The 21,986-nt window shown below is 34.8% G+C and overlaps 2 protein-coding genes across 2 annotated transcripts in view; one reads left to right on the top strand and one right to left on the bottom strand.

Annotated features, from left to right (window-relative positions):
* Positions 1-701: 701 nt before the first annotated feature.
* On the top strand, positions 702-3,796 carry LOC132699165 (glucose-induced degradation protein 4 homolog). Its single transcript, XM_060665721.1, has 4 exons — positions 702-943; positions 1,170-1,337; positions 1,391-1,623; positions 1,893-3,796. The coding sequence occupies exons 1-4, from the start codon at positions 797-799 to the stop codon at positions 1,954-1,956; spliced, it is 612 nt and encodes a 203-aa protein (XP_060521704.1). The 5' UTR covers positions 702-796; the 3' UTR covers positions 1,957-3,796.
* Positions 3,797-4,896: 1,100 nt separating this feature from the next.
* LOC132698924 (matrix metalloproteinase-14-like) overlaps positions 4,897-21,986 on the bottom strand; it is a 176,653-nt gene continuing 159,563 nt past the window's right edge. Inside the window, exons 4-10 of the mRNA XM_060665252.1 lie at positions 19,439-19,581; positions 11,024-11,188; positions 10,620-10,916; positions 10,036-10,238; positions 8,129-8,430; positions 7,957-8,060; positions 4,897-6,739 (exon numbers count right to left, since the gene is read on the bottom strand). Coding sequence (XP_060521235.1) covers positions 6,480-6,739; positions 7,957-8,060; positions 8,129-8,430; positions 10,036-10,238; positions 10,620-10,916; positions 11,024-11,188; positions 19,439-19,581 — 1,474 coding nt within the window. The 3' untranslated portion in view covers positions 4,897-6,479. The remainder of the gene's footprint in view (positions 6,740-7,956; positions 8,061-8,128; positions 8,431-10,035; positions 10,239-10,619; positions 10,917-11,023; positions 11,189-19,438; positions 19,582-21,986) is intronic.

Below are 21,986 nucleotides of genomic sequence, written 5' to 3'. Positions count from 1 at the left end.
GAATTTTCAAAAACATTCTATGAAATGAACACCATAAATTTTATAACAAATTCGGATCTTATAGAAAAACCAATGCCAATGAAAACTAGATACTTTTTTCCATTTTCCATGTTATGATAATGTTGCAATAACAATAAAATTGAATGATACGTCGCGGTTAAAAAGCAGTTTTTGGAGACCCAGTACATTTAATATTGCTCGTTCTTCTCTACACTGAATAATGAATCTAACTGGATTATTTTCTAGGCACTCTTTCAGCTACCTAATTGGTAAAGAATGAATTTTACTAATGTCATGATAGGATAAGGATTTATGTATCACTGATGTGGTAATAAATAACATACTGCTATGCTTTAACAGCTTTCTATTTATTTTGATTTTGGTTGTATTAAGAAAGTTCTCTTATTTCTATATTGTTTGATCTAACCGTTTTCAAGTTGTTTCAAATTTTTCAACTTAAATTGGTGCCGCTAGTTAGTGTGTGGTTAGTATTTTAATTCTTTAAAACTATCTAAAATGTTAGGAACTAAAATAAGTATGCAACATATAAAACAAAGGTTGACCTGTAAATGTATGTGTCACTTTTTTATATCACTCTCTCTTTTGAGCGCATATAACCCGATAAGGACAGACACCAGACACCAATCTCGTGATTGGGTCATTTGGCGAAAGTTCTCGATACCTCTGTCATTTAAACGTTTAAAGCACGCAAGTCTCTCTCTGACACAGTTTATCAATTGTCAGTTGTCCGAAAATTTTTGCGCGTCAAACAAGGACACTCAAAACTGTTGAGAAAATGCCGGTGCGGGTGGATCCGACGCTTCCACCGCCGGCTAATTCTAAACAACCAGGTATAACGAAATCGCTGTTATACAACGGTTCCAGATTCCAAGGTTTTCAAAAATCGAAAGGCAATTCGTACGAAGTTGAAGTGGTTTTGCAGGTTAGAATGATTTTGGTGGTCTCTATTTTCTTTGTTTTTGCCAATTTTGTTACGTTAATTTGGCATGTACTTCGTTAATAAACTCATATGTCGTGCTTTAAGTTGGTAATAAAAATAAAAATGGGGATGTGATTTAAATTACGGAAGGTTTGATTTAATAGCTTTAGCGAAAATGAATATAAAATTTGTTTGTGCGAAATATAAAGTGATTTGGGGGTTATTTTAGCACGTCGACGAAGAGAATTCATACCTATGTGGATACCTACAAATTAACGGCTTAACTGAAGAGTATCCTAAACTGACTACGTTTTTTGATGGAGAAATAATAAGTCAAAAATATCCTTTTCTAACGCGGAAATGGGATGCTGATGAGGAGGTTGACCGAAAACATTGGGTAAATATCCATGAACCTTAGAAGTATGTGTCTAAAATTGTGCATGTTTGTAGGGTAAATTTTCCTTATTCAGCGAGTATGTGAAAACATTCAACTCTGACAATTTTGATTACAAAATTTTGGCAGACACAGATTATGTATTTATGCGATGGAAAGAGCACTTTTTGGTACCTGATCATACCATTAAAGATATCAGTGGTGCCTCGTTTGCAGGATTCTACTACATTTGTTTCCAAAAGTCCAAGGCTACTATTGAAGGTTATTATTATCATCGTAGTTCTGAATGGTAAGTACATTTAAGCAATAGTAAATAAATTAGGGGTATGTACTATTAAAGGATAGTTGAAAGGTACTAGAGACTGAAATAAGTTAAAGGAAAATACATTAAATTACCTTTGCTTAGAGTTTACTTTGGAAATGTGTTAAGACAACGTTAAGAATAAGGGTTCTTTTACCTTTTAACCCCTTTTTTACTTTTCTAATGCTTTCATGGTAGATATCCTTAATTTAAATACAGAGTGTTTGATGTGTTCTCATGTTCATTTATTTTTGTAGGTACCAATCTCTTAACTTAACGCATGTGCCTGAAAATTCAATACAGATATATGAATTTAGGTAAAACAAGTGAACGCCAAATTTTATTTGCAACATCAATTTTATCATAACATTTTGCAATAATACTTTTTATATGAGATTTTTGTATCACTGTTGAGTTGCAGATTGTGACTTTTATTTAGAGTTTCTATAAATTTTACAACTTGTAAGGGTTGACTTGTAGGTGGTGTAGATCATTTGAATAGGCCTTCAAGTTTGATTCATGGAAATGAAAATATTGAAAGCTTTTACACTGTTTTAGGGAAATAAAGTAAAACTTGAACTGAAATACTTAGCATTTTGGTTTTTTTCTGCTTATTTATGAGTGGAGCATTTCTACTATGGGCACTCAAAAAAACTGCTCTAATACCTAAAGGAAAATGATGTAAACATTTGTTTTTAGCCCAGATCGCTGCCAAATGATATTGTCTTGACAAAACCTAGGCTGGTAATAAGTTCCCTACTTATTTTTAGATCTAATTGATAACAAACTTTTAATTCTTGGTAAATGTCATTCCTGTCAAGATAAGACATTAAAATGTTGTGTATGTACATTCAACTACACTCAGTCTTTTTTGACAGTAATATTGATTGTCTCTTTATACTCTACTCGCGATCTTGCATAATTGCAGTGACAACGTTACTTCTTTGGTTTGGTAATTCTTAAAAGCAGATTTTTTTTTTAAAATGATTTTTGTAATAGGAAAAAGAATTGGAGATGGGATGTGTTAACAGATTCTATTAAGAGAAAATGAATGTGTTAAAAGATATAAATAAATAATGAAAGTGACGGAATTGTTACTGGAGAGATTGTGACTGGTTATTTACAATGCGATACAAAAGTTTTGTTTACCAAAATATAAGATCTTTTGTGGCCATAACATCCAGGGACCTTACAACTTACTAACCAAAACTTGTTGAGATAAATTTTATTTAACACTTCAAATGTTTAATTACATGAAAAAATTGCATAAAATAGACCCCAGCTTAAACCCACTCTATTATGTTTCTTCGTGTTCTCTATGTTCGCTCTGGTGAAGTCCAAAACATAGATTGCTCAAAGCAAATTGGAAAAATTAGGAGAATTTGATAAATTCTCTTGTATGTACGTACTTTGTTGGTTACCTTGTACAGGCCATTGTTAAAATAATTATGCTTAGTTATATTCTGATTCTAAGTAAAAGTCCAAGTACATCAAATTAAAATTATCATGAAAGACTTTGATGGCTTTTTCAATTTAAACAGGTCTATTTTCGAACTGATTATCAAAATAGGTATTTTGTGTGCTTTAAATTTTTATTTTATTTTTTTGTTTCGCTGTAAGGAAATTTTAGGTCGGGATTATCCAACTTGGTGCTGTTTATTCACAATTGTATTTAAAGCTTTGTCTATTTACTTTTTTTTTAAGATGACTTTAATTGTAACAACATTTACAGTTGCATTTCTCTCAACTATTCTCGTCCATGATGGTAGATAGAAGTAAAGACAAAAATTTGCTGATATTTCCTGGTTTTTTATGACAATTCAGTAAGCTACTCGTTAAGTTCGGATGAAATTTTCAACTAAATAATCACATCTATGTGTCAATCGTTTTGAATAAGGTGCCTTTCAAACCATTTTTTCATAGAAAACTGCTGCAATTTAAAAAAAAATTGTTGAAAATGGAACCGGGTATTTTAAAATTATTTCTAAATTAAATTAATAATTAAAAATATCATGCTGGATAACCTCGGCCTTAGCCTATTTATTTGATGAAATGGTTATGTATATTTCTGTGTATAAAATATTTAAATATATTTTTTTGAATTGTTTTTACCAGTAAGTAATTGTGTTGATTTTGAGAAATTGTGAAATAAATTTTATGGATTTTAGTTTTTTGTAGTTGTGAGTTTTAATTTCAATTCCGGCAATATTAAAATTATTTTTTTTTTAAATGGTTAAGACGAAGTATTAAAATGGTATAGTTCGTTTTTAAACTGACCCAATGCGTTTTTGAATTGATCGCACGGCTTGAAGTTTGACGATTGTCAATTCTGACGTTAATAAACTCTTTCAGAAGGGCCAAAAATATTCAAACCCCTTCCGAAAAGTAAGAGCTCTGCTTCCACAGTGCGAACTTTCTCCGCGGCAGTTGTTAACCTAGCTGTAGAATGATTCAAGTCCTTTTTTTGTTCGTCTATTTAAAATGTTTTTTTCCAAAAACAAAAATACATATGCATGCTTAACGAATCTTTAATTTAGAACTTATGATATTTAAAAAAATTCTCTTTGTGAATCGGTCAGGTTAAAAATTTAAACGAATTTTATTTTATCCTGTTTTTGCTCTCGATATCTTGGATAATTGGGACAAAAGTTCTGAGAGATGATTGTAATTCACATATTATGTTTTTTGCCGTTTTTTATGTAGAGTATTCCACTCGTCCCTTGCATCTTGCTTTACTGAAACTTGAGTTTGCCACTATAACAGGTTGGAATTAGCGGAATGCCGTTCTCTGTGTCGAACCGAAAGTCTTATCGGAACCCACCCCGGGTTATAAATTTAGGGTAACGTGTCTGACAATTTATTTTGGGGTTACAATACAAAATGGTTCATGAAAATTTATTAACTAAAAACAAAATGATTTTCTTTCGAATTTACGTTAAAGTTTGCTTATGAACGCATGGCCGAACCGCCTGAAATTGGACCTGTAATATTTAAAATGTTTCGACTTATCTGGCCGGTTGGCCCGGTCGGTAATACAGAATCAATTCTTATCGACCCGCCTGAAGTAACTCAAACGCACTTGTACGGATACAGTGTTTGATGTTGGCTTTATCATTCCCTCTGTATTCGTATCTGGACACCTTGTATAATGCATTAGATTTAATAGAAACACAATTTGACTCCTCATGTCAGTGCACATAATTAGAATACCATACAATTCCATCGGAAACAATGAAAACTATCTCTTTTTTTTTTGCAATACTATATTTTTCCACATAATTATAAGTTCACTTTACACTTGAAATATTTACAGCTAAATAATGAAGTTACATGATAAGAAATTATACTGAACTGTCATATTACTTAAAAATTACATAAAAATCCTAAATTTATTTTCATACTTTATTTAACTGGAACTAAAACGTTCCTAATCAAGGATTTTCTAGATATTTTTTCACCATATGTTTTTTAAAGAGATTTAATCGATTTGTTAAATACACAGTGTTTGTTTTCATATACATATCTGCTAACATTCATTCCTTCGTGGTCACTGACTTAATTTCTTTTGTAAAAATTGAATGGTACTTTTTTCTATTATGATTTATCCAACTATGAAATTCATTGTTAATACTAAAATTGAAATTCACTGGTATTTAAAAAATCTAAATTGTAGTAAGCTAATAAAAACAGGTTAAATTGAATTACAATTAAAAAATATCACAGAATTTATATAAGCAATATAAAAAAGTAAATAAACCTAACTTACAGCTAAAAGTTATTTTTTCAATACATGTATTTTCAGCCTAAACATTTTGCCAATAAAAATGTATCACAAAAATAGTGTTGCTTTTCCAAAGGCAGTGTGCATTTGAAATCAAAACAATGGCCAATGAGCTGACGGATCAATTTATTCTTGGTTTGGTAAAACATAAAATTCTGATACTGTTAATAAAATAAAGATCTGATAAGAAACAGTGCGCGCCATCCAAAATATTGCCTAGCAGGTGTAATATTTGCTTGAACAATCTCATCAGCTCTATAAAAGAGAAACGGCCAGTTAATACATTATTTTTCAACCCATATATTCCTTCACTGAGATCTAAGGTACTAGGATGCGCCTCTAATCCGAACCTTTCGTGATTGCACTATGGCCTTTTTTCTTTTGTGTACCTAACTAAAATTAAATAAAACAACTAAATTAAAGATAATGGTCGGTTTATTACACAAGGCAACCGACAATTTCGATCTTTATCTGAGGAAGCAGACCTGTAACTCCTGGTTTCTTCATATCACAAATTATATAAAAACATGATTAAAACATCGATTTTTTACATTATTTATTTTATCCAGGGTACTTGATAAATTTCAAAAATTAAGACGCGAACATAACTAGCGGTACAGCGACTGCTCGTCTGGGCAGCTAGTTCCTACTTGTACAGATGCTTCTATACAGGACATTGTAATTTTTATTATTGCTGATAAGCTCCAGCACTCTGCCTAGCAAAGACAAGCTGCCGCTACCTAAGATCAGATTTTAAAAAAAATGTAGTGTTGGTAAACCACGCGTCAATTTTTGATGTATTATAAAATGTGCTTTAAATATTTTTACAGCTATATGGTCAACGGTATGGTATGGTCACTGTACAATATAAAAATAACACTAGAGTTAGCTATATTTTATCACAATTTTATAAATATTTGAGTATAGTTTACGTAGTATAAAATATTGTTGAGGCAGGGTTATCTTATAAATAAAATTTGCAAAATAGATTATATAATAGTTAATGGAGAAGAAATGAACTGGCGCGAATCATTCCAAGACTCCCGTAAAATTTACTAAAACGCTAACAGACGTAGCAACCACACATCTTGAAAATCGACAAACAAAAAACCAAAATGATACCTAGGAAACTGGGTTTCAGATAATTGGAGGCGTTCTCCTCCAGCTTGGTGTACGGCAGTTTCTGATTCAAGTCATTTCCTTCGTAATTCTTGGAGCAGCCCATCCAAAATGGCGCCGATAACTTTTGATCTATGTGTTCTACGCGCATATGCAGGTCGTTGAATTTCCAAAAACCCTTGCCTTTGAAAAAGTAAGTTCTCCCTGCGAAAATAATAAGAACGGCAAAATTTTATCTTTGAGAATGAATGTTGTTGGATGTTGAAATGGATACAAAAATAAATTTTGATAAAAACCTGTTAAGGATAGTTCCAAAATTAAAACTTTTTACACCATTATAACGATATAATAGAATATATGTATAATATATCATAACGATATAGTATTTCCAGAAACATCTAAATGAAAGGCTATTTGAATGAATACACCTTAGCATGGGTGTTACGCAGGTAAATACTTTTATACTACTTCTCGCTCTTCTTTGCGTTGTTGTTTTATATGAATCAAGAAAATGAAAAATAAACAACGAGAAACGTTCGCAGAAATAAACCAGTAAATCAAAATACAATCTCGATTTGCGAAGGGAAAGATGTGAGGCCGTTTAAGATTACTTTATAAATTAATCTTCTCAATCAATTTCGGATTTTGTTAGGGACTTTCTTTATGACGCTTCGAGGAACTGTCCACAGAATTTTAAAAAAATTCATTAAAAAAAGGCGAATTATTAAATTTCAAGAACGACTTGCCCAATTCTTTTTATTAGGCCACTATTGGCAACAATATGGGTCACCCTAAACATTTAATCATTCTGCTTTTTTATAATGATTTTGGATTCTACAGAAATGGATAATTTATATTATTCCAAATAATATTAAGAAAGTCAAAAAGCAGGGGGAATGCTCAATGTTATTTGAGAACATTTGCGAGCGAAAAGTCCTATAGTCAAATTAGATCAAAATGCGATTCGAGGAATCCCAATAAAAATATATAAAAAAATATTAATAAATAAATATAAATTTTATTTTAGTTTTAAGATTATTTCGGTCAATTGACACAAAAAAATTTGACAAGTCAATTCCATAACGTCTTGCAATGTTGCCACTTAGTCAAGTGGTAACGTAATTTATGTTGTGAAATTTTTATGAAATAGTTTTTCGACGACTACGATGAAATGTGTCTAAAACCTCTGTCAAAACAAGATCTGAAAATGAGTGTCGGCTATGACATTTTCTTACAATTCATCAATATGGTTAGATTGGTTGGTTTGGATAGGACACTGACAACAAACGTTTTCGCAATTGTTGGAGAAGAGAGCAAAATAGCCATAAAATGTTTGAATGTATTGATTCTTCAATGAACTTGAAAAAGTTTATGCTGAAATGTGAGACATTTAGGTTAATTAAACATTCTATGCGACTTACCATCCTGCCACTGGAAAACGGCATCAATATTAGTCCCAACGCCCTTCCACATTTTCATATTTCTCGGATAGTCCAATTCAACTTTCTGTACGTCTTCATCGAATCTACGATGAATAAATAAATACATATATAAAAACTCGTATCGAATCTTAATGGCGATTTCTTTGCATACCTCCAATACATATCTCCACTGTAGAAGTAAGTTTTTCCATTGTGGCCCCATACCATGGCGCCGTCGATTTTTTTCAACGTTCGAGGAAGACCTAAATCGACTATGGGTCTCGGGTAGCCCGCTTCCACCTTGACGCCCGAAAATAAGTAGTAAAGATCGTCGACGAAAAAAACGATAAGTCCGTCGGGACGTTCGTAGACGGCATCAACGTGGGTGAAATTCGACGGGAATCCCCGCCACAGGCGCGTTATTTCTGCTGGGTAAGTGTTGGACACTCCGTTGTCGCCTATTCTCCAGAAATACTGCAAAATGATTGATATGACAATAGTTATTGTCTCGCAAAACGAAGACTATTTAAGTAATAATTAAAAGTCGTCATAAAAAAAGTATAACAGTCACGAGTTCTACTTCTACCAGGCGAACGAGTGACTGAAGAATTTTATCAACTTGTAATACTATACTTTTTCTACAATTAGTTTTTGGGGCAATTTTTTGAAATTTGGTTTGGTATAAGACGCGAGAATCTCTTTTTTTAGAAAATAAAAAAAACACATTGTTGTTAACTCCTCTATAACCTAGTTATCGGAATCATCTTGAGGTTAAAATAAAAATTTAAGGCAAAATTAACAAAGGGTGTAATTTCTATCACAAGGGTCAAAGAGAAATGCGACATTTTTATATAAATATCTTGAGAAAAACAAGTACATTCTGAGCAAAACAAAACAAAATAAAAATGATGTTGTTTTAAAGTTATAACAATGTGAACAATTAAAACTATTTTGGCTGTTGACTTTTTTGTGGTCCTTTGCCGTTGAATGATGAATGTAGTTGTATATAGTTGTAACATTGAAAATATCCAAGTATGATAACAAAGAAATCCCTGACCAACAACCAGCAAGACGAGCGAACGCCATAAATCTGTAGTTTAAAGTTCGTTTATTATAAATAAAAGTATTATAACCACAAGCACATTAAATTGAAACATATCTTAACAAATCTTAACTTTTTCGGTCAACGAATAATTAAAAACTTAACCCAGTGGCAGATGCTATTTTACTTTTTGGTGGGAAAAAAGAGCGATTTCGAGAGACAATAGGTTTATTTCATTCTGTGAAGGAAGTATCGACTATACCAGATAATCCAATTTATACTATCCGAGATACGACAGATATGGGTAAAGTTGTTAATTTCCGTGTTTAATAATATATTGCTTAGAAACTTGTAAAATTCATGGTAGCAGCGTGGGAACGATTCGTTTTCTATTATAAAAAAATGTTGGTAATTTCAGGAACGCATAATATGATACAAATTTTTAGGTTTAAAAAAATAATTGGTGCTTTTGTCCCTTTTTTGACTAGTTTGTTCCAAAAACATTGGTTATAGGCTTTAAGATCCCAATGGTATAGAACAGTGTAGGTCAAACTAGAATTACTCCGAATACTTTATTTTGTTTTTAAATTGGGAAAGAGGTTTTCCAGATGCACTTTGCACAGGAAGCCGAACCAAAACGCTAAAAAAATCGGCTTAAATCGTTAGAACTGAAAATTTATTTCGTTAAAAATTATTACTACACATTATGGATAATTTATATAATGCTTCTAATATTTGTGAGCTCGACGGCTTTCTTAGAACCAGTGCCTTTTCACGATGGGGGTCGAATATTCTAGTCGCCTTCTCGAAGGGCGATATTTTTGATCACGCTTCGATTCGCGGTACCCGAGTTGCTTGGAACATAAACAAGGCCGGGTTCAGCCCATTAGCTTCGTTCACCACAATATTTTTGCAATCAGTATAGAATAGAAATGGTATTTTGGGAGGTTTTTAGCTTTTGTTTGGCTTCCCGTGCAAAGGCTATACGCAGTATAATGTGTAAAGCATAAATAAAATATAAACTTAATGTGACTTACTCTATCTTTAAAGACAAACATCTCCCTTCTGATCATCGCGACGGCATCGTAACTGGTATCGCAGGTGTCTGGGGGTTGATCTCTCTTTGGCGTTTCTTTAGAAGGAGATGTGGTCACCTCGGGACGTCGTTCGGGTACGGTGGGGTTGTTTTTCGTTGTTGGCCGTACTGGTTTCGCGGTTGTTGTGTAAGGGTAAGGTCGCCCTGTGTCACATATAAATAATCTTTATGAAGCATCGTTGATGTCCAACTGTCATTAATTTAATTATCTTCCGCAGTAAAGAAAATTTTACACGCCTTTTGAGCACCGAATGACCATTAGTAAATAACATATTAATTAATATATATATGAAGTAGACAGAGAATTGTTAGTCTTTTCTTTCACTCGTAACTTTGAAAAAACTTCTCTAGTAACTTGATATTTTATTTTTTAATTGTATTTATATATATTTAAAAACAAGTCTGAACGTATGGATGTATTCAATCTTAGAACTTGAATATCCTGTAATACCGATAATATTCTACCGGAATCAGAAAAGGACAAAATGGTCGCTGATGTAGTGATTCTAGAACCTGTCGTCTTACCTGGATGTTTATGGTGCGGGTATCTTCCGTGAGGGTAGTTATGTTTAGGATAATGTGGTTTCTTTTCGGGACGCATTGGGGTTTTGTTATACGGATTCTTATTGGGCTTGTAGGGCGAGTGCGGGTAATGAGGTCTTCCGTAAGGGTAACGAGGATCGTATGGAGCTCGAGTTGGGTAAAATCGTGAGGGAGTTCTTGCAGTTGTCGTGGTGGTGGTGGTGGTGGTGGTGGTTGTGGTTGATGCGGTGACTGGAGGTCGGTATTGAGGTATTCGGTCCCACTGCCTCTCTCTGGCGCCTGAAAAATGAGTAATTGCTAAAGGCAGTGCTCCTATTCCAGACGGTTAAGTAAATAAAAAGTTCAGCAAGTGATTATGTTTTGCGTTTGAACTTTCGACCACTCACCGTAGAGATACTGAATGGCAAGCCTATCATCCTCCGGTAGTTCGTAATCCAATCCGTCCTTCATCTCCTTATACCAAGGGTACATCAAGGCATCTTGCTCGGTAGAATGCGAAAGCCCTAATGAATGACCTATCTCGTGGGCTGCTACGTTGAATAGATTGGTGCCTGTGACAAATTTGCATCGTTATCATAACGAATTTGAATGTTTAAAGTATCGTTGTAATGTGACGTCAATGTTCCCGCCTCCCAGTAGGCTAATTAAATTTATGGAACTGCATGTGGGACTTTAGATAAAATTCTGAGAGAATGTTTCTCTCTGCCGCTCTTGATTGCTTGAAAATGTAATTAATATTAATCGTTTTCAATTTTTCAGTTTTATTTATTTTAAATGTACATTTTGCTGTTATCAATGTTGTGCTTGTAGTATACTGTTTTACGGCAGCACTTTGATTTTAAAGAATTTGCTTAGGAATAGGAATATGCCATGATCCACGCATACAAGCCATTTCTAGATATTATCAGAAAGTTAGGCGGGGCAGAAAATGGAGCACGATTACTCTTTCATGGCTTGCCTAGCCACGTAGTTGGACGGGTGCTTTGGAAGCTAAGAAATATTGTAAGTAAATTTACTGGTCTATTTTTAAAACTGTATTTTAAACAGTTTAAAAAAAATACTCATTTTGTTTTCAAAAACCTTAAGAGAATGTTGAGTAGAATTCGTAGAATATGTAGTAAAATATCATAAGTACATTATCATCTGTTATGGCCATCTAAGACATTTGAAGGAAAGTACCCTTTCATCGGTATCCAAATCTTGTAATAAGATACTTATAGTGAGTCACCATACATTGAAATGTAACAATGATAACTCTAAAGATACCCACCAAAATTAAAGATTAAAATCAGAGGTAAAGATGCACCACACTGTTTCATATCGAGCGCGAATAAATCTCCGTCGTTAACACGACACTATCAAATTCGTAGTTGAAAATATCTCTTGCGAGATCGGAAAATTTAATCGCGCAGAGTCGACATTGTCAATATTAACCAAAAACCCGCGGATTCCGAAAATTAAATCACACGTGAAAATTATAATTTACCCCCGTTGGCCGAAAGGATACTCTAAAAAATGAATCGGAATATCCGGCGTGTTTGACCATATCTACTGCATGACGCCATCGAATTTTGCATTATAAATATAACCGGTCGCATTTTCTAATTTTAAATTGCGTTTTGCTAGATCGTTTGGCGACACTACCTCCTAATTACGCGTTTGAAATTTGCGCAATCGCTGGACGGATAGATGGCAGCACTCGTCAACCTGATGCTAAGCAAATTTTACAATAGGAAAAACCGGTTATTATGGAATGGAATGTTTAATTATATAAATTACTATATTTTTCTCGATATAAACTGGAATTGCAGCTTTGAAAGGAATATGAAGCAAATCTTACAACAGAAAAAGACGGTATCAGAACTAACCTATCTTAATATTAAAGTCAAATGTTGACAAATTGGATAAATGGTTTCTTGCGATTACGGCGTCATGTAAAAAAACTGTGGTCAAAACCTGACGCTTTTCGGACACGGAATGCGAATCTCAATAAAAAATGGATGTTTCCGTTTAATATTTCAAAGTTGCCCCCTCTACAAGCAGTCGTGACGGGAGGTCATGTTTGGTCTTATTAAACATTTTTTATTCAATATTCAAGAGTATCTTAAGGACAACTGGTATATAAATTACTTTATTTATTTATTATTATTTACTTTATTTATTATTATTTTGTAATCAAACAATATTTTCCTTAAATATTTGTAAAAAAAGAAAATTACAATAATCTAGGTTGATACCTATACCTAGAAATTAATAGAAAATATTTAAGTCGTTTCTAAAGCTTTAAAAAAATATTGGTTTGAAAATAGCAATACATATTCTACCGCTACGTTATTACAAAAAAAAGGTTGAAATACAAAGTATATTTATCTAAATATGAGGGCAGCGGCAAAATTTACCGGTCTGAATATGGAAGAAACAAAGTAGAGTAACAATTTTTTATTATTTTTCAAAATAATCCCTCTTAACTTCAATACAACTCAATTCCTCTAAAAAAATATTCTTTTGGTTTGTCTGCAAAATGAGCTAAAACAGCCTCTTTTAACTCAACTTCGTCGTTAAACCGCCGTCCACGTAAGTCCTTTTTCAAATATCCAAATATCGAAACAAATAATAGTCGCTGGGGGCCATATAGCTATAGGGAGTATGTTGGAACCTACACTCTAAAATGGCAGCGTGTGCAACACAAGCAGTGTGGACAGATGCATTATCGTGCAAAAGACGCACGCCTCTGGTCAGTTTTCCTCGACGTTTTACACGTATGCAGTCCCGCAATTTATGTAATAATGTTGCGCAAATCTATATTGGCACCAGAAAGCAAAAATAGTAGTGAACGGAGAGATGTCGGATGAGGTTCGAATCATGCGTGGTGTGAGACAGGGCTGCGTGCTGTCGCCTCTGTTATTTAACCTGTACTCCGAAAGCATTTTTGAAGAAGCATTATACGAGAAACACCAAAGTATTATTCTCAACGGTACAGTTATAAATAACTTCAGATACGCGGACGATACTGTGCTTCTCGCGAGTACGCTGGAGGACCTGCAGGAACTTTTGAACTGCGTGGCAGACAGAAGTAGGGAGATGGGACTCAAGCTGAACATCAAAAAGACTAAATGGCTAGTAGTAAGCAAACATAGAGATGTGTGGGGTGATTTGGAGTACGACGGAAAACCCATAGAACGCGTCCAACACTACAAATATTTAGGCTGCATACTTAACGCAGAGTGGGACAACACACAAGAGATAAGATCCCGAATAGAGCAAGCCCGGGGCGCCTTCGTTAAAATGAAGGCCGTGTTATGCAGCCGCGATATCGATTTAGCTTTGAGGATTCGCATTCTCAAATGCTATGTCTTTAGTGTGCTCATGTATGGGGCCGAATCGTGGACGCTGACCGAAACCATGTGCAGAAGACTGGAGGCTTTCGAAATGTGGACATACAGACGCAGAGTCCGAAATATAGACATATTAAATCAACTAAACAAACAAACAGAAGTCATACACACTATCAAAAAGAGAAAACTAGAATATTTCGGACATATTCTACGCAACACAAAGTACCAAATACTCCAACTCATTATGCAGGGCAAGATAGATGGTAGGAGAGGCCCAGGCCGTCGCAGAACTTCCTGGTTGAAGAATCTGCGGCAGTGATATGGTGTTAGCGCCAGGACACTTTTTAGAAGAGCGGTGGACAAACTCCAGATTGCGCTGATGATCGCCAACGTTCGATAGGACAAGGCACGCTAAGAAGAAGAAGAATATTTACCATTGACAGTGGTATTAGTTTCTTTAAAATCTATCAAAAGAATTCCTCACAATCCCAAAAGATCGCGACCATCACCTTTTTTGTTGACTGGCAGACTCTGAATTTTCTTGGAGGTGCTTCACCCTCTCCATTAATTTGTTTTTCATCTCCCGTCACAATAGTTTCTATCACAGGCTTCGGTTCCGACCCACAGAGTTCCAAAAAAGACCGCGCACAGTTGACACGGCGTTGTTTTTGAATAGCCGAAAGGTTTTTAGGAACCCATCTTGCACTAACCTTACGCATACCTAAATGATTATGCAGGATTCGACGAACACTTGTATCAGAAAGCTTAGTAATTTCTGAGATTTCCTTGACCTTTAAACGTCGATCACTCAATACCACCTCTTCCACAATCTTTATGACTGACCGACCAGTTCTTGAACTTTCTTCAAACGACTCCTGCCCAATTCGAAAACGTTTTGCCCATTCTTTCACTACAGAATACGAAGGAGAACTTTGGCCGTACACACCTCCAGCCTTTTTTTAATAATTATAGGTGCTGACCCTTCTTTTGCCAAAAACTTTATGACTGCTCTATACTCAATTTGCGTTATTTGCGACATTTTTTCGGACACGTCTTGTTTAAAATGCTGTCAATAATAAAAAACTATTTAACGCAAGACTTCACTTTTTTTTTGCAGCCTACTAAGATATATATTTAAAAGTAGACAAAGTTTTATCGTGATACTGGAGCTGCATCTATGTCAGGAAGGGAAATTTTGGCGCTAACCTCGTGTATGCATTAAACCGATACTTTGGGTCTCTTGAACAACAATTTCGAATATCATCGTTAAAAATTTTTATCTTATAACTAAATCAATTTTCATTTTTGTTAATAAATTCTTTACTTATATACGTAATTTATTTACTTTCTTTTACCGGATACAGTACTGCAACCAAATGCAGCACGAGACGTTTATTTGTAGGTATTCTTCAAAGATAAAGGTTGTCGCCGTAAAAAATAATGAAAATATATCACAACCACTGAGTTCTATCCATTAGTATAAATGACAACAAAAAAGGAATATCTATTACCATCTTTTTAAATAACATTTACTTAGTAAAATCGATATTGGAACTTAGCATAAATGATTCAAAAATAAATACAATGGTTATAATAAACAACAGAAATTAATTACTCGGAAACAGATTTATATTTATCTACATGTGATTTCAGATGTAATTGTAAGTTTAGAATGCGAAAGCGAGGCAAATATAAAGGCTACAATTTTGAACTATTCCATTGAGATTAACGATTCGAGTGCCAAATGCAAAATCCCTGATAAAAGCATATTCGCGTGGAAGACGCGTATTTACACTTCCGCTTCCGTAATCGCTTCTGTTTCCGTTTCCGCCAAAATTTATTAATGATCGTTGCTTCTGCTTTTGATTCTCCTATGGCAGTTTTGTTATATCTACGGGAAAGCTAAAAAACGAGGCAAATCGTAATGTTGACAAAGTGGGTTTTGAAACCATACCGCCAATGGCGACAATGCAAATGTAGGTATTGTTAGGAGAAGAGATAAAAACAAGTCACTTTCATCAACAATTTCATAAATATTAGTGACACATAACACACACACAAAATTCAAATCAAACAACTGAGATGCTCCACCTAAATTACAAATTAAACTACGTAGAGATTCTAATTTTGAAAAGGTGAGTTATCTTTGTATCTTCTGTCTATACAACCCTACTTAGCTGTACCATTTTGGTTAGTTGTACTAAATTAATGACAATAATTACGTAAAGAAAAGAAAAATCATTTTGATATATATCATTTGGTCAGTTTTGGTCTCTCCGTGCATTTTCCAAAATAATTGCGTGTTTTCAAAATGTTTTTAACTTTTGTCTGACTTTTTCATTTCAGTTATAATCATCATCAAGTTTTAAATTAAATGAATTAATTTAGATTATTGAAATGAGGTGGCTTTTACTTGGTGAAAATACATTTAACAAAATAAATAAGAACTAAAAGTTCAGATTTGATGTGACATTTGATAAAGACGCGGTGTTGTCGAAACAATTGTCATGTCAAAATATATAATTTCGTGAAAATCTGAACTTTTAGTTCTTATTTATTTTGTTTAATTTAGATTATTACTTTTTAACCATGAAAATTACTTTTTTTAACTTCAATAAAACTAGGTTACCTTCTAGTATAGACTTCCAAAATGAGTTTGCAAAAAAATTCGCCACATACGACGGATAGTTAAATAACTGTAGTCATTTTCTAATAATGCCGAGCTTTATAATAATTAAGATTCAAATGATAATGATAATTATATTTGCTAAGGTCATATCCGATGTTAATCAATAATTGCCAACAAGTGACTACCAAGTGCTTAGATTATTTTTTGCAAAATGTCCATTAAGATCTATCTTCTTTATACACATTTGGGATGATCCACCCAGTATTTATGCTTTCGTGACTCACACTTTTGCGTTTCTGTTATATACATAACTCATCAGTTTTTCAACATCTTAAATAACGGCGTTTTTGGCACACAAATTCAATTCTATTGTGTTCCTAGGCAACTGAATGCTCCTTTGCTGTCTGAGAAGCAAACTAAAGTTTACCAGACTGTTCACCATGGCCTTCTTCGTTTCGAGCATTCTTTTTTGGCCTCTATCGCATATATACAGGCATACTTGCTGTGGGACAGACATTTGATTGACATTGAGGAGCATTTTAATTTGTAATGTTTTCAGTACATTTGCAATGATTACGTTCAATTTATCTGTAAAGATGGAATAAAAAGGAGTTATTTTCTGGAGGTGGCTGCCGAAAGTCGGTTAGATCAGCTTTTAGCTATCGGCTTATTCGGCCTCGACCAGGCTGTCGCTTGCAGAACGAAATTGATTTTTCAGTGACATAATTAAAAAATATACGAGGCGACTACGCCCTTGTTGTCGTACTTAATAATTAGCGTTGAATAAACACGCCGGTTTTCCAGTGGCGTCGCGAATATTTTTTCGCTCAATTTCCGAAAAACACATTTCCAACATTATAATTGTTTAATCTCGTTAAATCATGAAGAGCATGCTTTGTTTCCGTGAATAAAGTCTTTGCATAGTCTCTATTATAGTGGTAAGTGGTTGCAAGACCGTTATAAATACCGTTTGCAAAATTCTTGGGTTAATTTTCACAAATCTAATAACTGTAACAAGTAAAAATTTGAAATACTTGGCGCTACTTAGTTTTGACACTCTGGAAGAACTGATGACTTTAAAAGAGAGCAGGCAAAGTATCTACATACGAGGGCAGCGCCAAAATTTCCCGGCCTGAACATGAAAGAAACAATGTGGAGTAACAATTTTTTTAATTTTTTTCAATATACTCCCCCTTAACTTCAATACACTTATTACATTCCTTTATTAACAACTCAATCCCTTTAAAAAAATATTCATTTGGTTTGTCTGCAAAATGAGCTAGAACAGCCTCTTTTAACTCAACTTCGTCGTTAAGCCGTCATTCACGTAAGTCTTTTTTCAAATATCCAAACAAATATTAGTCGCTGGGGGCCATATCTGGACTACAGGGAGGATAATCTATCTGTTGGAACCCACACTCAAGATGGCAGCTTGTGCAACACCAGCAGTATGGACAGATGCATTATCGTGCAAAAGACCCACGCCTCTGGTCAGTTTTCCTCGACGTTTTACACGTATGCAGTCTCGCAATTTATGTAATAATGTTGCGTAATATTTACCATTGACAGTGGTATTAGTTTCTTTAAAATCTATCAAAAGAATTCCTTCACAATCCCAAAAGATCGCGGCCATCACCTTTTTTGTTGACTGGCAGACTCTGATTTTTCTTGGAGGTGCTTTACCCTTACGACGTCACTCCATTGATTCTTTTTTCGATAGAGGGTCATAATAGAGAACCATAGTCTCATCTGCCGTCACAATAGTTTCTATCACAGGCTTCGGTTCCGACCCACAGAAGTCCAAAAAAGACCGCGCACACTCGACACGACGTTGTTTTTGAATAGCCGAAAGGTTTTTAGGAACCCATCTTGCACTAACCTTATGCATATCTAAGTGATCATGCAGGATTCGACGAACACTTGTATCAGAAAGCTTAGTAATTTCTGAGATTTCCTTGACCTTTAAACGTCAAACCACTCCATACCACCCCTTCCACAATCGCAACAATATCTTCCGTTATGATCTCCACTGGTCGACCGGTTCTTGAATCATCTTCATTCGAAAACGTTTTGCCCATTCTTTAACTATAGAATACCAAGGAGCACTTTTCCCGTACACACCATCCAGCCTTTCTTGCCTTGTTTAAAATGCTGTCAATAAAAAACTATTTAACGAAACACTTCATTTTTTTTGCACCCTACTAAGATATATATTTAAAAGAAGAGTTTTATCGTGATTCTCTAGCTGCATCTATGTCAGGGCTGGAAATTTTTTCTCTAACCTCGTATTTCGTAGCTGTATGACTTTTTCTTGCACTACAAATAGGGAAGGGGAAATAGCATTCGGCTTCAAATATGTTTGAGTACTTAAGGATTTCGAAAGGGTTTAGATGTAGGAGCTATGAGTTATTTGCTTTCTATTTTCAAAATTGAAAAGTATTTGGTACAAATTATAGAACAACAGAATACAGCCCAAATTGTGATAACCATGCTGTAAAAATAACAAAAAACTCATTAAGAAACATGGAAGTGAGCACGCGTATACGATATTGATTAATTTATCTTTATCTCGTTTTGGTTTTAGAAAAGGGGTTCTCTTCCTGTTATCCTATTATCTATCCTACAACTATCTTATTTATTTTTGGAGATTCACTTTAAACGACTTCAGAACTTGAATAAGAATTATTACTACGATAAAGAAACATTTCCATCATTCTAGAATTTTCTTTATCTCACACCCAACCCGCATATTTTGCAGTCAATTTTTTATTGCACCAGTGGAAAAAAATTTAATACCGGTGCAGTTCCGGAAGTTTGTCGAAGGTCAACTTGCTTACCCTGTTCGCTGCTTCCGGACGTCGTCCAACTCTCGTCGGCGTCGAAATGGACGTCGACGCTAGCTCTCTGTCCGGTCGGGAAGAACGCGTGGGCCAGGATGACTCCCTTCCCGTCGAACGGGAAGTTGTCGCCATGATCCCTTCTGAAAATTTGATTCGAAACGTTTCAAATAATCTACTAAGCCGAGGATTATAGAAAAATACATATTCCTTTAAACTAGATTATTTACGCTATATGGCGCGGAATATTGTGGTCAAAATATAAAGTTTTTAAAGAGTTTTAGTTTTCGGATGTCCTATCACGCCAATTCTTTTTCGTATTAAATATAAAACCATTAAAAAATCACATAAACTTTAGTTTTTAATTGTTACTGGTTTATAAAGTCTGTTGATGTATATTTTTCAAAACAGTAGATTGATAGTCCTTACTTGCAAAATTTTTTAGGTCGTCAATCACTTTCAAAGCCCCTCTATACGAAGTAATATTGTTTTTCTATTCCCGTCTGTAAAATGCCTAATTGTACACCGAGCAAGAGTGCGGGAAGCGTCACTTTACCACGCCAGTTTCGTTTCCCATGAAACCCACTCACTTCGGACATTTCCGGGATTTTACCGCACGGATTTTGGAGCAATCGGACGTTTTCGGAGATATTTCCCACGCTTTAAATTTTGACGTTTGTCAATTCTGACAGTCATGTCAGTGAATGTATTCGTGTTGTTTTTGAAAATGTACGCAAAAACTAATGATCGTAGAAAAAGTATAGTATGCAACACATTCGGTAAACTTTTTAACTCACTCATTTATTAAAAACTCGTGAGTCAAATGCCGTTTACCACACTTGTTGCATAAGATACTATTCCCCTTTCAACGTCACTCTCGGGATCGGCGTCTTTTTCTAATAAAGGATCGCTCTCAATGGACATTTTGCATTTTATCCTCAATGCTCTTCCGTTCCCAAATTGGTTAATTCGAATCTTTAAAATATTCGTGCATTATGTTTATTTTGTATCGTTACGGACGAAACTTCATTCCAGACAATTCTAATGGAGTAAAGAACGTTCAAAATATTTATGCAGAGGAAAACTATTTACAATTCTTCACGCTGCTAACGTTTCGCCAATCATCCTATTGGCTTCTTCAAAGATTAACTGAAAGTCTGTACCTGCTCACATACCGTTTGAGTGAACCAAGCTAAAGGAGGGACACGACATTCTCTCATATGACTGATTTCCATATTGGAGGTAAAGACCTGAATCGTGGTTAAGAGTGTTTGGATGTTTAGAGATTTTTTTTATGGTTTCTTAAATTTTTCCTTAACAGAAGAATTAATTTCATGTAACAATTTCAGTTTGGTTTCATGGTTGTTTTCTGCGACTGCCGATGGGTGTATTTGTCGTGTTTTATTACAATTGATATTTTTTGCCTTGGCCTCTTGCCCTCTCCAAGGCTTAACCGAAACCGGTTTATTAGATGGCTGATCCCCTTATTGGTGATAGGTAAATAATTACATAAAATAATTGTTTAGAGGTTTCTATGGATTCTCGGATGTTTATTTGGAGAAAAATTGATTACATCCAAGAATTTTAGTTTGGTCGAATAAGATTTTGTGTCCGGTTTTATGATTATTGACTTTATTTGTCGTTGTCTTAATGCTCCTTCATATTTATATTGATATTGTTGCTCGAAACGGAATTTTATCTTTGACGGATCGAAGATGTTGATATATGTTCAGTGATGTTTTGATTGTAAGGAAGAATCACAGTGGCAAGTGTGTAGTTGTTTTCGGATTCATTTTCTTTTTAAGAGTGTGGTGAGGACCAATTTGTGATGCAAGGCTGTAATATGGGAATTCTTAGAGAGAAGAGCAGATGTTTTATAATGCTGACTTTAGATTTTCTTCCTGGTCATTTCATAAATGTTCTTAAGTATCAAATACTGCCGGGTGTACTGAGGGAGCTCGACCTGTTCAACCGATGGAGTTTTTCGAGAAGTTTGGTTAGAATCGAGATCCCCTACATTTCCTCTAATGAAATGGGCTGTATTGACTTGGAGAAGGGGCGGCATCTCCAGCTCCGCCAAAGTAAACGGCGGCGGAATGAGTCATTCTCAGAATAAATTAATTTTTTAAATACGGTTTTTGCATATTGTTTTCCGAACTTTTGTCCTTTGCACCGCATCCGCCAAGTATTTTTGCATCTTGGTTTACCAACAAATACAAATCAAATCGCGGTAAGAACCGCGTCGCATTGCGGCGGGCAGCGCATTCGTAATAATTCCGCGTCTAATGGCAGAATAATTCGCGGGCATAGACAAGATAAATTTCGGCAACCGATTCCGGTCGCTGCTGCATATCCCGGTGATCCCAAGGACTTCACGTTCCAGAGATTGTAGCCGGCCGCGCCATTCTCATCTTCCGGTATTACGTGTACACGGTATTTGTCGACGGGACTCGATCCCAATTATCCCGACGAATTTGTCGGGATTTGGCGTCGCCCCCGTTTCCTGTTGGGAATTTCGATGGTTTTTCGGGAATCGAAACTACGCCAA

This window comes from Cylas formicarius, unplaced genomic scaffold, assembly GCF_029955315.1.
Source record: "Cylas formicarius isolate icCylForm1 unplaced genomic scaffold, icCylForm1.1 PGA_scaffold_3__17_contigs__length_32017465, whole genome shotgun sequence".
Taxonomy (NCBI): Eukaryota; Metazoa; Arthropoda; class Insecta; order Coleoptera; family Brentidae; genus Cylas; species Cylas formicarius.
The sequence above is the reverse complement of the archived record's forward strand: the minus strand, read 5'-3'. Positions and strand labels throughout refer to the sequence as shown.

Excerpts from the sequence above, each read along its gene's own strand:
- LOC132699165 (XM_060665721.1), top strand. The coding sequence starts at position 797 with ATGCCGGTGCGGGTGGATCCGACGCTTCCACCGCCGGCTAATTCTAAA. Across the intron at positions 944-1,169 it reads AAGTTGAAGTGGTTTTGCAG|CACGTCGACGAAGAGAATTC; the intron begins GTTAGAATGATT and ends GGGTTATTTTAG. Across the intron at positions 1,624-1,892 it reads TATCATCGTAGTTCTGAATG|GTACCAATCTCTTAACTTAA; the intron begins GTAAGTACATTT and ends TTATTTTTGTAG.